Source organism: Cherax quadricarinatus, chromosome 13 (genome assembly GCF_038502225.1).
Source record: "Cherax quadricarinatus isolate ZL_2023a chromosome 13, ASM3850222v1, whole genome shotgun sequence".
In the NCBI taxonomy this organism is placed as follows: domain Eukaryota; kingdom Metazoa; phylum Arthropoda; class Malacostraca; order Decapoda; family Parastacidae; genus Cherax; species Cherax quadricarinatus.
In genome coordinates, this window is record NC_091304.1 from 3,841,755 (window position 1) to 3,857,059 (window position 15,305).

The 15,305-nt window shown below is 41.4% G+C and overlaps 1 protein-coding gene across 5 annotated transcripts in view; it reads right to left on the reverse strand.

The window, feature by feature from the left end:
- LOC138852624 (uncharacterized) overlaps positions 1-15,305 on the reverse strand; it is a 356,307-nt gene that overhangs the window by 26,761 nt on the left and 314,241 nt on the right. For all 5 annotated transcript variants that reach the window (XM_070084400.1, XM_070084399.1, XM_070084397.1 and 2 more), the window contains exon 2: positions 10,306-10,507. In XM_070084400.1, coding sequence (XP_069940501.1) covers positions 10,306-10,507 — 202 coding nt within the window. The remainder of the gene's footprint in view (positions 1-10,305; positions 10,508-15,305) is intronic.

Sequence of the window (15,305 nt, forward strand, 5' to 3'; positions counted from 1 at the left end):
TCTCCAAGGAGTAAAATATTTGGTGTGGGATTTTCTAGCCTATCCACATAGCTACCTATCTTCCTTAGTTGATCTGTGAATTCTTCAGCAGTTGCTGATGGTGATGCTGTTAGTCAACTGTTGTGGGTCGCATCCTAGGGGATGGGTAATGCTACAATATCTGAGAGACTTGAACTCCCTCAAATGACTTAATTGCTCTCACTGAGTGAGAACCAGTGAAGTAAACTGAGAAATCAGTAACAATGCCACAAGGCACACAGACAAGCCATGGATAGGTATATTTATCTGGCTATAAGCTATTAACATATAACAAGATTTAAATATTAGTAGGCTAAGCACCAGCATAAAAAGATAGTTACTGTATACATGTATATTTAGCATATACAGTATTAGAGCATTAATAATACTGTGTATGATGGGGAAGGGGGCAATGTGGCAGATGTATTGAATAGGAGGTAGGCTACTGAAAGCAGTGAAGAGTTTTTATGAGGATAGTGAGGCTCAGGTTAGAGTGTGTAGGAAGGTGGGAGAGTAATTCCCAGTAAAAGTAGGCCTTAGACAGGGATGTGTGATATCACCATGGTTTTCAATATATTTACACAGGAAATAGCAAACAAGAGGACTCCACTAGCAATAGTGAGGATATATTACCAAAAATAACTGGTGGGAGCTCCATTGTTGGTGCTAGGGAGGATAGGAATAAGACAGGGAAACATGCACCAACAGGGAATACAGTCACAGAAACCCAAGGCAAATGGAAACCAAGCCTGTGCACATACTATGCACTTGGTATCTGCAGACATGGGAAATCTGGAAAAACAGACGAGACATGCAACTATGACCACCCTAGAAAATGCCATGCCCATATGACAACAGGAAAATGCAAACTCCCTTCCTGTAAGCTTTTTCACCCTGAAATGTGTACCTCTTCAGTACAGGAAAGACTGTGCTATAACTTAAATTGCCAGGCACACCATCTAAAGGGTACAAAAAGATACAAAACATCCAGGCCATGGGAAAACCTGGGTAGCTACAGCCACTCAAGAGGGAGAGGTATTTTAGTGCCAGGAAGGAAAAAAAACTGGCAGGAAATGGCAGAAATCGTACACCAAATTCAGTCATTCCTGGAGTGGAACCACAGTCGATGGCCTCCACTCCAAACCAACAGATACAGATACTAATGCCGGAAAAAAAATCCCCCCCAGTACCAACAATACCACCAGTCCGATGACATTCTTCTTTGCAAATATACAAGGTCTAAAGCCAGCAACAAACAACAAAATACCTTTCATCCGTGGACTGCTTGCAGAGGCAAAGGCAATGTTCGCGGCTTTCACTGAGACCCACATAAAGGATCACTTGGACAACGAAATATGGATCCCAGGTTACAACCTATACAGATGTGACAGAGTGAACAGGCAAAAGGGGGGGGGGGGGTTGGCCTGTACATTGCAGAGTCACTTGTTTGCACAGAACTGCTAAATGCCTCAAATGATGTAGTGGAAGTTTTAGCAGTAAAGGTCGAGAACCAAAACCTAGTCATTGTGGTAGTCTACAAGCCTCCGGATGCAACATCCCAGCAATTCCAGGAACAGCTGTTAAAAATTGACCACTGTCTGGAAAATCTTCCAGCTCCTGCACCCAACATCTTGCTCCTGGGGGATTTCAACTTAAGGCACCTAAAATGGAGGAATATAGCAAATAATATTGTTGCAGTACTAACACCAGGAGGCAGCTCTGATGAAAACTCACACTCACACGAGCTTTTAAATCTCTGCACAAAATTCAATTTAAACCAGCAAATAATAGAGTCTACTAGACTGGAGAATACACTAGACCTCATCTTCACTAACAATGATGATCTGATAAGAAATGTCACCATATCAAAAACAATATACTTGATCACAACATAGTTGAGGTTCAGACATGTATGCGTGGAGCCCCAGACCGACATAATGAGACTAGTCACGAGGGAGCATTCACCAAATTCAACTTCAATAACAAAAACATAAAGTGGGACCAAGTAAACCAAGTCCTAACCGATATAAGCTGGGAAGATATACTAAGCAACACAGACCCCAACTTATGCCTAGAACAGATTAACTTGGTGGCACTCGATGTATGCACAAGGCTTATTCCTCTAAGAAAAAGGAGGAGTAGATGTAAAATAGAAAGAGACAGGCGCTCCCTTTACAGGCAACGGAAAAGAATAACAGAGCGGCTAAAAGAGGTCAATATATCTGAAATGCGTAGGGAGACACTGGTCAGAGAAATAGCAAGCATCGAACTCAAGCTAAAGGAATCTTATAGGAGTCAGGAATCGTGGGTAGAACTAAAAGCCATAAATGAAATCGAAAGAAACCCAAAGTATTTCTTCTCCTATGCCAAATCAAAGTCGAGAACAACGTCCAGTATTGGGCCCCTACTTAAACAAGATGGGTCCTACACAGATGACAGCAAGGAAATGAGTGAGCTACTCAAGTCCCAATATGACTCAGTTTTTAGCAAGCCGCTAACCAGACTGAGAGTCGAAGATCAAAATGAATTTTTTATGAGAGAGCCACAAAATTTTGTTAACACAAGCCTATCCGATGTTATCCTGACGCCAAATGACTTCAAACATGCGATAAATGACATGCCCATGCACTCTGCCCCAGGGCCAGACTCATGGAACTCCGTGTTCATCAAGAACTGCAAGAAGCCCCTATCACGAGCCTTTTCCATCCTATGGAGAGGGAGCATGGACACGGGGGTCGTCCCACAGTTACTAAAAACAACAGACATAGCCCCACTCCACAAAGGGGGCAGTAAAGCAACAGCGAAGAACTACAGACCGATAGCACTAACATCCCATATCATAAAAATCTTTGAAAGGGTCCTAAGAAGCAAGATCACCACCCATCTAGAAACCCATCAGTTACACAACCCAGGGCAACATGGGTTTAGAACAGGTCGCTCCTGTCTGTCTCAACTATTGGATCACTAAGACAAGGTCCTAAATGCACTAGAAGATAAAAAGAATGCAGATGTAATATATACAGACTTTGCAAAAGCCTTCGACAAGTGTGACCATGGCGTAATAGCGCACAAAATGCGTGCTAAAGGAATAACAGGAAAAGTCGGTCGATGGATCTATAATTTCCTCACTAACAGAACACAGAGAGTAGTCGTCAACAGAGTAAAGTCCGAGGCAGCTACGGTGAAAAGCTCTGTTCCACAAGGCACAGTACTCGCTCCCATCTTGTTCCTCATCCTCATATCCGACATAGACAAGGATGTCAGCCACAGCACTGTGTCTTCCTTTGCAGATGACACCCGAATCTGCATGAGAGTGTCTTCCATTGCAGACACTGCAAGGCTCCAGGCGGACATCAACCGAATCTTTCAGTGGGCTGCAGAAAACAATATGAAGTTCAACGATGAGAAATTTCAATTACTCAGATATGATAAACACGAGGAAATTAAATCTTCATCAGAGTACAAAACAAATTCTGGCCACAAAATAGAGCGAAACACCAACGTCAAAGACCTGGGAGTGATCATGTCGGAGGATCTCACCTTCAAGAACCATAACATTGTATCAATCGCATCTGCTAGAAAAATGACAGGATGGATAATGAGAACCTTCAAAACTAGGGAGGCCAAGCCCATGATGACACTCTTCAGGTCACTTGTTCTATCTAGGCTGGAATATTGCTGCACACTAACAGCACCTTTCAAGGCAGGTGAAATTGCTGACCTAGAAAATGTACAGAGAACCTTCATGGCATGCATAACGGAGATAAAACACCTCAATTATTGGGAGCGCTTGAAGTTCCTAAAACTGCATTCCCTGGAATGCAGGTGGGAGAGATACATGATTATATACACCTGGAAAATCCTAGAGGGACTAGTACTGAACTTGCACATGAAAATCACTCACTACGAAAGCAAGACTTGGCAGACGATGCAACATCCCCCCAATGAAAAGCAGGGGTGTCACTAGCACGTTAAGAGACCATACAATAAGTGTCAGGGGCCCGAGACTGTTCAACTGCCTCCCAGCATACATAAGGGGGATTACCAACAGACGCCTGGCAGTCTTCAAGCTGGCACTGGACAAGCACCTAAAGTCGGTTCCTGACCAGCCAGGCTGTGGCTCGTACACTGGTTTGCGTGCAGCCAGCAGCAACAGCCTGGTTGATCAGGCTCTGATCCACCAGGAGGCCTGGTCACAGACCGGGCCGCGGGGGCGTTGACCCCCGGAACTCTCTCCAGGTAAACTCCAGGTAAATAGGGTTGTAAGAGATGTGAATGCTTGGGTGTTGCCAAGAGGTGTGAGATTAAAAGATAATCTAACACAAAGTGGGAGTTGTCACAGTTTCTTTTTGCTGAAGACACTGTGTTTTTGGGAGATTCTGAAGAGAAGTTGCAGAAGTTGGTGGATGAGTTTGGTAGGGTATGTAAAAGAAGGAAATTGAAAGTGAACATAGGAAAGAGTAAGGTGATGAGGATAACAAAAATTTAGGTTATCCAAAGAGGAGAATGCATGAGAGGATAGTCATACTAACACTCTTATATGGGTGTGAAGCATGGGTGGTGAATGTTGCAACAAGGAGAAGGCTGGAAGCAGTGAAGATGTCATGTCTGAAGAATCTGTAGTTTGGAAATTAGGAAGAGGTACAGGGTTACTAAACGGGCTGAGGAGGGGTTGTTGAGGTGGTTCAGACATTTAGAAGATAGAATGAAATAGAATGACTTGGAGAGTGTATATATCTGTAGTGAAAGGAAGGTAGGGTAGGGGTTGGCCTAGGAAAGGATGGAGGGATGGGGGTTAATGAGGTTTTGTGTGCGAGGGGCTTGGACTTCAAGCAAGCATGTGTGAGCATGTTAGATAGGAGCGAGTGGGAACAAATGGTTTTTATGACGATGTGCTGTTGGAGTGTGAGCTTGGTAACAACCATGAAGGGATTCAGGGAAACTGGCAAGCTGGACTTGAGTCCTGGAGGTGGGAAGTACAGTAACTGCACTCTGAAGGAGTGTTGATACTGCAGTTTATAACTGTCATGTAGGTACACCTCTGGCAAGCCAGTGATGGAGTGATTAACGATGAAAGTGTTTCTTCTTTTTTTGGGTCACCCTGCCTTGGTGGGAAACTGGCAGTGTTAAATAATAAAAAAAGCTCCACTTGGAAATTACGAGAGTAGCTACTGTGTGTCCTTGTATCACACATGGTATATACAGTACAGTGGACCCTCCATTTTCGTCGATCTCTGTTTCGTTGATTTCAGTTTTTGCCGACTACTGTCGCCAAAATGTTGCCTCCATTTTCATTGCTTTCCTCAGTTTTCATTGTTGGTATGGTACGTGTCTGAGGGTCTCTGCGCACACGAAGCCTCCCCCCCCCACACACATTCTGAGGAAAGTGTTGCGTTGTTTGTCGGTGAATGAACATTATCCTGGGAGGTCAAAGGAAAGATTTCATAATAATCCATTGATTCTGGCACTTGTCTATTGTGTGTGACTGCTAAATAAGCCACTATGGGCCCTAAGAAAGCTCCTAGTGCCAGTCTTTTGGTAAAGAAAGGAAAACGATAGAATTAAAGAAAGAAATCGTAGTAAAGTACCAAAGTGGAGGAGGAAGAGAGAGGGGAGAATGTGCCTTCTTCAGTGATTCTATGATAAGTACGATACTAAAGCAGCATGAGTTGATAAAGGCTACAGCGCCAGCCAGCAAAAAAGTGTAGCATTAACAGTGTAGCGAATAATCGATAGAAAAAGGACAACATGAACCTAACTCCTCCAATGTTGTTAGAGTTATATAGGGCTACTGACAACACTGCCACCTCTGCTGCCGCCTCCACCACCACTATGTACGGCTTATGCTCTCACACCACTTGTGACATATGTAATGACATATTTTATTAATTCTAGAGTATTTGTCATGTTTCTATGTTATTAATATTGTTTATTATGTCCTATTAGATGAATTGTGATAGATAAATAAGCCGCAGAGTTGATATTAGTGTCATATTGAAGCACACTGTCCTGTCTCCAACAATAAACTCGCCTCCCTCTCCCCTCCGCCCTATCTGCCATACACCAACAAGAGTCTTCAATAAAGGTAAGTGTGATGTTAAATGTTCATTTATACATTTTATTAGTGCTTTATATTTACTTGTCATTCTTTTCTGCATGTAAATCTATAGTTAAGCTAAAAAAAAAATTTTGTTAATACTTCTGGGTGTCTGAAATGGATTAATTGGATTTTCATTATTTCTTATGGGGAAAATGGTTTCAGTTTTCGTTAATTTCACATTTCGTAAGACTCTCTGGAACAGATTAATCAAGAAAACCGAAGGTCCACTGTATACCAATAAGACTTAAAATAGCTAAATGTGCAATGCTGCTAGTAATATACTTCCAGGTGAAGTTATCCAGAACTTACAGCAACGTATGAGCCATTCTTGCTCACCACGGACATATGTACATTGTATGTATAAAACAGACATACAGGACAGTAGATCCCATGTATCTGCTGATTCACTTTTTGCTGTTTCAGTTATCCACTGTTTACTGTGGCCTAAAAACAAGCCTTAATTTTGCTAAATAATGGTCACAAAGCACAAAAGTAGTGATGGTGGCAGTTCTCCAAAGCCTAAGAAAAGCAGCCATGAAGTGCTTCCCATCAGTTAAAAAGTGATATTTCTCAACTTAACACAACAAGAAATAATCATATGCTGAGGCCACTAAAATGTACGGTAAGAATGAATCTTCCATTCGTGAAATATAATGTACTGTGTATTTTATTATTATTTAATGCTGGTAATGTCTTACTGTACGTAATTTATCAATTAAATTTTATCATAGGTATTACCTGGAGTTTACCTGGAGAGAGTTCCGGGGGTCAACGCCCCCACGGCCCGGTCTGTGACCAGGCCTCCTGGTGTATCAGAGCCTGATCAACCAGGCTGTTGCTGCTGGCTGCACGCAAACCAACGTACGAGCCACAGCCCAGCTGATCCGGAACTGACTTTAGGTGCTTGTCCAGTGCCAGCTTGAAGACTGCCAGGGGTCTGTTGGTAATCCCCCTTATGTGTGCTGGGAGGCAGTTGAACAGTCTCGGGCCCCTGACACTTATTGTATGGTCTCTTAACGTGCTAGTGACACCCCTGCATGTAAACAAAAAACAACTTATACAGAAGTCCCCCCATAACCCCAGGGGATACGATCCAAGACCTCCGTGGATATATGAAACCAGAGATAGTAGCAAACTCTATAATTGTTCTTGTTTACATACATAACTATAATGAAGTTTAATTGATAAACTATACACAATAAGTCAAGAATTAGCACATTTTCAATGATGGGAAGCACTTCATGGCTTCTCTTAAACTTTGAGGAATTTCCAGCATCACCACTTTTGTGTTTTGGGGCCATTTTTAAGCAAAATTAAGGGTTATTTTTGGGCCACGGTAAACCGTGGATAAATAAAACCGCAGAAACTGAATTCACAGATAAGGGGGTTTCTACTGTATATGCAGTGTTAGGAAATTTTATTAGAATATGTTTCACTCACCATGAACGTTATCAACACAGTTCACTAAACTGATGAAGCTCTAGGTGAGCAAAACATAGCCTAATATACAGTATGTCTGTTCCTAAGTGTCCCCTTCACAGGGCAGATGTTTGTAACTTAGGGAGTGCCCTTTTTGAGTAAAGCAAAATCAGGAAGGTGTCCTTTGATATCCCTACACATTATTTCTCAACAGAGATAGTTTCATGAAGTCATTTTAGCTCCCTAATACAAAATTTAAAAAAAAAAAATCAAATCCTGCCACTGGAAAGCAACAAGAATGCCAAGAAGCAAAGTGGACTCTTTGAAACACACCATGTTGTATGTTCATTACAGTATTTAACAGAAATAAATACAGTAATCAAATAAAAATTAAACATACATGCCACCAAGAATTTACACAACCCTGCAAGGGAAAATGTTCTCTCATGGAGAGAGGCATGGGTGACAAAAAGCTAAGAAAGAGTATGCCAATATTAATGGGGTAAAATCAGAATGGGACCCCCTTATTGGTCACAATTTACCTAAGTGACCTTGACAACAGAATAAACAGTGGCATGGGTAAATTCGTTGATGACCCAGGTCAGTGTAGATAAATGCAAAGGCCTAATTCTCAAAAATATAAATAACCTTGGCACTAAATAACATAGAACTTGAACATATAGAATGTGAAAAGGACTTGAGAGGTCATGGCAAGCAGAAATCTAAGGTTAACAGATTGAATCTGTTAATCTCTGTATATTTCATTGAACTATGTGTTGGTTTTAACTGTTTTGCTTTAGAAAATACTTCCTTTTAGCAGACTTTTAGTCTACCTATGAGTTCACCATTAAGTGCCATTCTAGCAAACCTATATATGTATTGAACATCTTGAAGCCAAGAGGTTTTTCCACTATTCTTCCCTCCTCGGTCACCTGGCTCCAAAATGCTGACAACATACATGTATTCATCATAACTCCTAAACGATTCAATGTCCTTGCACTCCAACACAAGCTCAACAAGGCTGGACCCTCTGTCCAATGATGGCACTCAACCTTTCCTTGATGTTCTTCTCTGCCAATCTGATTATGAACATTTTAAACTCTACCATAAACCTACCAATCAACACGACCTTCTCTATTTCTACTTGCATCACAACACTTAAGACTAAATGTGGAATTATCACAAGTTTCTTCCTACATGCTCCCTATACTTGCAGCAGTAAGTTTCTTGAAGAAGAATGCTTTTTTATAGAACAGATTTTTCTAAATTTCACTATCCTTATCAAATTCTGGCCACAAAATAGAGCGAAACACCAACGTCAAAGACCTGGGAGTGATCATGTCGGAGGATCTCACCTTCAAGGACCATAACATTGTATCAATCGCATCTGCTAGAAAAATGACAGGATGGATAATGAGAACCTTCAAAACTAGGGAGGCCAAGCCCATGATGACACTCTTCAGGTCACTTGTCCTATCTAGGCTGGAAAATTGCTGCACACTAACAGCACCTTTCAAGGCAGGTGAAATTGCTGACCTAGAAAATGTACAGAGAACCTTCACGGCGCGCATAACGGAGATAAAACACCTCAATTACTGGGAGCGCTTGAGGTTCCTAAACCTGTATTCCCTGGAACGCAGGTGGGAGAGATACATGATTATATACACCTGGAAAATCCTAGAGGGACTAGTACCGAACTTGCACACGAAAATCACTCACTATGAAAGCAAAAGACTTGGCAGACGATGCAACATCCCCCCAATGAAAAGCAGGGGTGTCACTAACACGTTAAGAGACCATACAATAAGTGTCAGGGGCCTGAGACTGTTCAACTGCCTCCCAGCATACATAAGGGGGATTACCAACAGACCCCTCGCAGTCTTCAAGCTGGCACTGGACAAGCACCTAAAGTCGGTTCCTGACCAGCCGGGCTGTGGCTCGTACGTTGGTTTGCGTGCAGCCAGCAGTAACAGCCTGGTTGATCAGGCTCTGATCCACCAGGAGGCCTGGTCACAGACCGGGCCGCGGGGGCGTTGACCCCCGGAACTCTCTCCATGTAAACTCCAGGTAATTCATCGGAGATTGCAGGTACCGTTCACACATCTTTAATTTGAATAGTTTAAAAAACTTGTGCAACATTTGGGTCACTTTATTCTGGAAATGTTTTGCCAGCCAGTGGCTTCTTCAGGTTAATGCAGAGAAAGTAGGAAAGTGAAAACAAGCTTGAGGTAATCAGTCCCTCAGTTTGGAGTTGATGTGTTCAGTTCATCAGTCTTGATGGAGGCCTAAAAACAGCCATCTCATGCACTGGAACAACACAGAAATAGTCCACAAAGAATACAACAGGCACAGGCACTATAGTATACAAGGATTCATAATTGCTATTTCCAACACCATAAAATAAAGGACTGGCAACTACTACATTTCATCAACTCTAGTACACATGATACTGCTATATACTTCTTTTCAGCTAATACAGGACACAGTAATTAAATGACCCTATGCCTTTACTTGACCACTAGTAATTTGCATTTTCCACTATAAACATTGCATTTTCTCGTTTTCTTGTATAATTTGGAGTTACGAAGATGTTAGGCAGTGCACGCAATTGTGTCCTTTAATCCATACTGCTGGTGTCATTATACCTTTTACCTTCACTGGATATTTTTAGCCTCAGTCTGCTACCAAACTAGAATATGAGATTTACCTTCCACCAACACAACGCAGCATGTGTTCAAACAGCGAACCTTACATCAGCCTACACTCACTTGTCCCATCCTTCATCCTTGGTGAGGTCAGCTGCCACCAGCTCCAGAGGAAACTTGGCATCTGGCACGAGGTTCTTCAGGGGTTCAAGCTTGGCTTCATTTTCCAAGCTGCGGACGGTTCCTCTAACTCTGTAGCCTTCCTCTAGCAGCAGCTTAGCCACGTGGGAGCCCAGGTAGCCACTCACGCCCGTTACCAGGATCACTGAAAACATGAAAACATGCATTATGAATGAGCATTTAAACATGCAAGATGAATTAGATGATAATTAAAAACATTGGGGAAAATTACACACATCAATTGGATAATTGAAAACATGACAACATACATCACATAATATACATTTAAACACAGAAGATGAGTTGAATGATCACTGCAAATTATATGATGAGCATTTGAACAGATGATGAGTTGGATGCCGGGGTGTTACCCTCCCATTTGCATAAACTGGGTTAATCTGCAGGGTATGATTGGATTCTGGTGAAAGATCCTTAATCTAAGGAACTGAAGCTACTCTCTCTCATTACAAACCCCTCAAGGAAGGTTCCTTGATGTTGGTGAGGGGCTCTTGATTTAGGGAATTGGGTCTGTACTCCAGTTCCCCAAATTAAGCCTGAATGCCTTCCACATCCCCCCCCCCCCAGGCGCTGTATACTCCTCCGGGTTTAGTGCTTCCCCCTTGATTATAATAATAATAATAATCTCATTACAAATTCCATCAAACCTGATTAACTCCCATTCCACACCCTTTACGAGGGGATACCTGATTGTTTATGACAGGATCTTGATGCGAGGAATTAGTGCTACCATCTTCCTTACCTGTGAAGATTAAATGTGATTACTTTCCATTCCCCAGGCCCTCTTTGGGGTTAGACTTTTTCTATAATCGTAATTATAATACACATATACTGTTCCAAAGTTTATTATAATTTAGGTTAATGATAAGTTAAAAAAAATTAAAATAACTATTATTTAGTTTTCCCCAGCTGATTTGCTTGTTAAGAAAATGACAATTATTAAATATTTGAAAAAAATAAATGCTGAAAGTTTCCTTTCCAAGTGTGGGTTATTTGTAAATTTTGGAGAAAAGAATTATGTAATAAAAGGAATATCAGCTGTAAGAGAAACCAAACCACATACCACATCTATTACTTGACACCAAAATAACTTGGATACCACAGAGCTCTAAACATTTGAAGGTCATTGCCAAGATTGCTGAGGGAGGTAAGTGGTACTGATTGCACACATTAAAGAAACATCTTATAAAATGAGAATTTACACCTTTCAACTGACAGTGTGGGAAAGGGATTGATGCTACCACAGAATGACTCTTGATCTAAGAAATTAGAGCAACCCTCCCATTCATTAGATTAGATCTGATTACAGTACCTCTCACTCCACAGAAACTGTGTGACCCATCCAGGTTCAGTGCTTCACATGAAAATAATAATAAATAAACAAATTAATAAAGTAAATATTGAGTTTAGGGACTTTGTCGAGTTTTGCAAATATATTGTTTAATTGAAAGTGTGTAACACTGACTGGTTTGTGGAGTATAGATAGTTGCATTCGACGCAAAGTGGAAAAAAAAATGGGTTTGTTAATTTACAGTCAAAAATTAGGACTTTTCTAAATGTTATATATACTGTACACAAGCAACCTAACATAGTGTAACCTATTCTAGTAAATACAGTGTAACCTATTCTAAAGTGTAACCTTATCTAACCCAAACTAACTCAACCTAACCTAAAGTAACCCATCATTAACTTTTAATAAAACATAACCCATTCAAGAAATAATGATCATTTGTAGTCCTACCTACATTGTTTAGTTATAACAGACGTTCGACCTGTCCACTAAAGTCTGCAAATTATGACGTAGAAGGTAATTTATATACGTATATTACACTCGGGAGACAGTGCTCAGGTGGTTGTAGTAGTAAACTGTAACTCGCTGAGCTGGAAAGTCGTGCATGTTCATCGGCCCAGAATATATATACATGTAGTGATAGTTTACGATCACTACTCAGCTGATTTCTGCCATTATAGTCTGAACCGTAAAACGTTATGTTGGTTTGGCAGTTGAGAGAGCATTTTGTTTTGCAAATGGTGAAAAACGTACCCAAACTTAATGAACTCCACCTAACCTAGCTCAATATAACTTAACTTCCGCTATTGGCCAGATGCGTGACTCAATATTAATTAAGGGATGATTGTTGGCTCAGATGCGTTCAGCAACCAGAATTAATACACTATTTTCACTAATATCCCCCAAAACAACAATACGCCTTAGAAATATTTATTCCGTGGCGTACACAAGTTGTATTTACTGTAAGATTTAAACTTATACCCGAGTTCTACCGAGTAATAGGCAGTAACCTTAGCCCAAGAAATAACTACTTTTTTGCTGGATTATGGATAGTGTTATAAAAAATTAAAATAAAGGATTAATGTGCTGAAGTCCCTAAAACTGAATATTATTAATAATAGTATAATAATAATAATAATAATAATAATAATAATAATAATGATCGTAAAAAAATTTACATGTAGGATGAGTCACATCCTGACTCCTTCAGATGAGGATCAGGCAGGATTACAAAGAGACCTGGACAGGCTGGACACGTGGTCCAGCAACTGGCTTCTTGAATTCAACCCTGCCAAATGCAAAGTCATGAAGACCGGGGAAGGGCAAAGAAGACTGCAGAGTATAGGCTGGGTGGACAAAAACTGCAAACCTCACTCAAGGAGAAAGATCTTGGGGTGAGCATAACACCGAGCACATCTCCGGAAGCACACATCAACCAGATAACTGCTGCAGCATATGGGTGCCTGGCAAACCTGAGAATAGCGTTCCGATACCTTAGTAAGGAATCGTTCAAGACACTGTACACCGTGTACGTCAGGCCCATACTGGAGTATGTAGCACCTGTTTGGAAACCACACTTGATCAAGCACGTCAAGAAATTAGAAAAAGTGCAAAGGTTAGCAACAAGGTTAGTTCTAGAGCTAAGGGAAATGTCCTACGAAGAAGGGTTGAGGGAAATCAGCCTGACGATACTGGAGGACAGGAGGGTCAGGGGAGACATGATAAAGACATACAAAATACTGTGTGGAATAGATAATGTGGACAGAGACAGGATGTTCCAGAGAGGGGACACTGAAAGAAGGGGTCACAATTGGAAGCTGAAGACTCAGACGAGTCACAGGGACGTTGGAAAGTATTTCTTCAGTCATAGAGTTGTCAGGAAGTGGAATAGTCTAGCAAGTGAGGTAGTGGAGGCAGGAACCGTACATAGCTTTAAGACGAGGTATGACAAAGCTTTCAGTGAAGAGGCGGGGCCAGGAGCTGAGTCTCGACCCCTGCAAGCACAATTAGGCGAGTATAATTAGGAAAGTACAGATGACGCATGAGTTGGGTGCACATGTTTAATGTGTTAACCACTAACAATACAGTATACATGTTATTTCTAATACATATTGTAAGTGCCAAGGTATATTATAAAGGTTGAGTACAATACTGTAAAACTGAGGATGATAATGGAAAATTATCTGATATTGAAAAAGATGCAAATACATACTGTAATTTTTATATTGTAGCTAATGTTACGTAGAACATATATAATACAACGTGTTCTAATTTTTTTTATAAAATGTTACTTTTTCATCCGTACACTTGTTTCCAAATTTCTGTAGGTAGACCCTTGGTTTGGTTGGTAACGCTCTCGCCTCACACTGGGTACACTGTGACACGTCACACAGCAAGTGGGTACCCCAAGCTTCCCCAGCGGTCATACTGTGTCTAAAGCTGGGGTATGGCTCCAGAAAGATCCTGTGGTGCTTGCCATAGCACCTCAGGACATGTCTGCTACTCCATCGAAGCTGCCACGCCCTTCGAGCCCCGTGAGGGGTGGGGGAAGTGGTGCCCAGATGAAGAGGCATAAACATCTCTTCCCACTGAGAACTAAGACACCCCCTCACTCGGGGGGGGGGGGAGCAATGGCAGGTCACCAACTGGACAAGACCCGGGCCGGGACTGACGAACGAACCACTTACTACGTGGTTCAATCCCCGACACGGGTGGAAATGTTGGCCATGTTTCCTTATACCTGCTGCCACTGGTCACCTAGCAATAAGCAGGTACCTTTGATATATCTTTGAAGAGTTTCGAGAGTTTGGAGAGGGTTTCGGGGGTCAACGTCCCCGCGGCCCGGTCTGAGACCAGGTACCTGGGAGTTAGTCAACTGGTGTGGGTCGCATCCTGGGGAACAAGACTGAAGGACCACAATGGAAATAAAACAGAGTCCTGGATGAAGCACTGACTTTCGTGCGTTATCCTGGGTGGCTAACCCTCCAGGTTAAAAATTTAAACAAATCTTATCTTCACATTACCCCGGAAGATCTCGAACGTGGTGCGTTTTTTTTTTTTTTAATTTCTGTTTTAAGAGCGTCATTTATTTACGAGCTGTACAATTCCATGAGTAGTGACCAAAATATCAATGATTCTGAACCCCCAATAAATCATTCTGCCCTTTAATTACAGGTTCAAATTCCTTTAATTGACTCGAATCCCTTCACGCAGTTCAATATAATTTTACACAAAGCATTAAAAAGTACTTTTTTTTTTTTTTTGACTGTCAGGCGCTGTATATACATACAAGGGAGTGACGTACAGACAGGGAAAAATAATGTTATAAAAACAGTCAAGGAAAACAATGAGAAACAAAGGATAATACAGAAAACCTAACGGAAGAAATATACAGGAAAGAACAATGGCACAAACACCGACATTATGTATATCAGCCATAAAAGAGATTATATTCTTCCTGATTTTAGAAATTAAAATACTCTTATTGCTTAGTGTAGAGGTGGACTGGGACCTTAAGTAGCCTCGTGTAGTCAAACGGACGTGAAGCCTAATAAACTAACTGACGTGAAGCCTAATAAACTAACAGACGTGAAGCCTAATAAACTAAGGGGAAAAAAAACCATGGCTAATACAT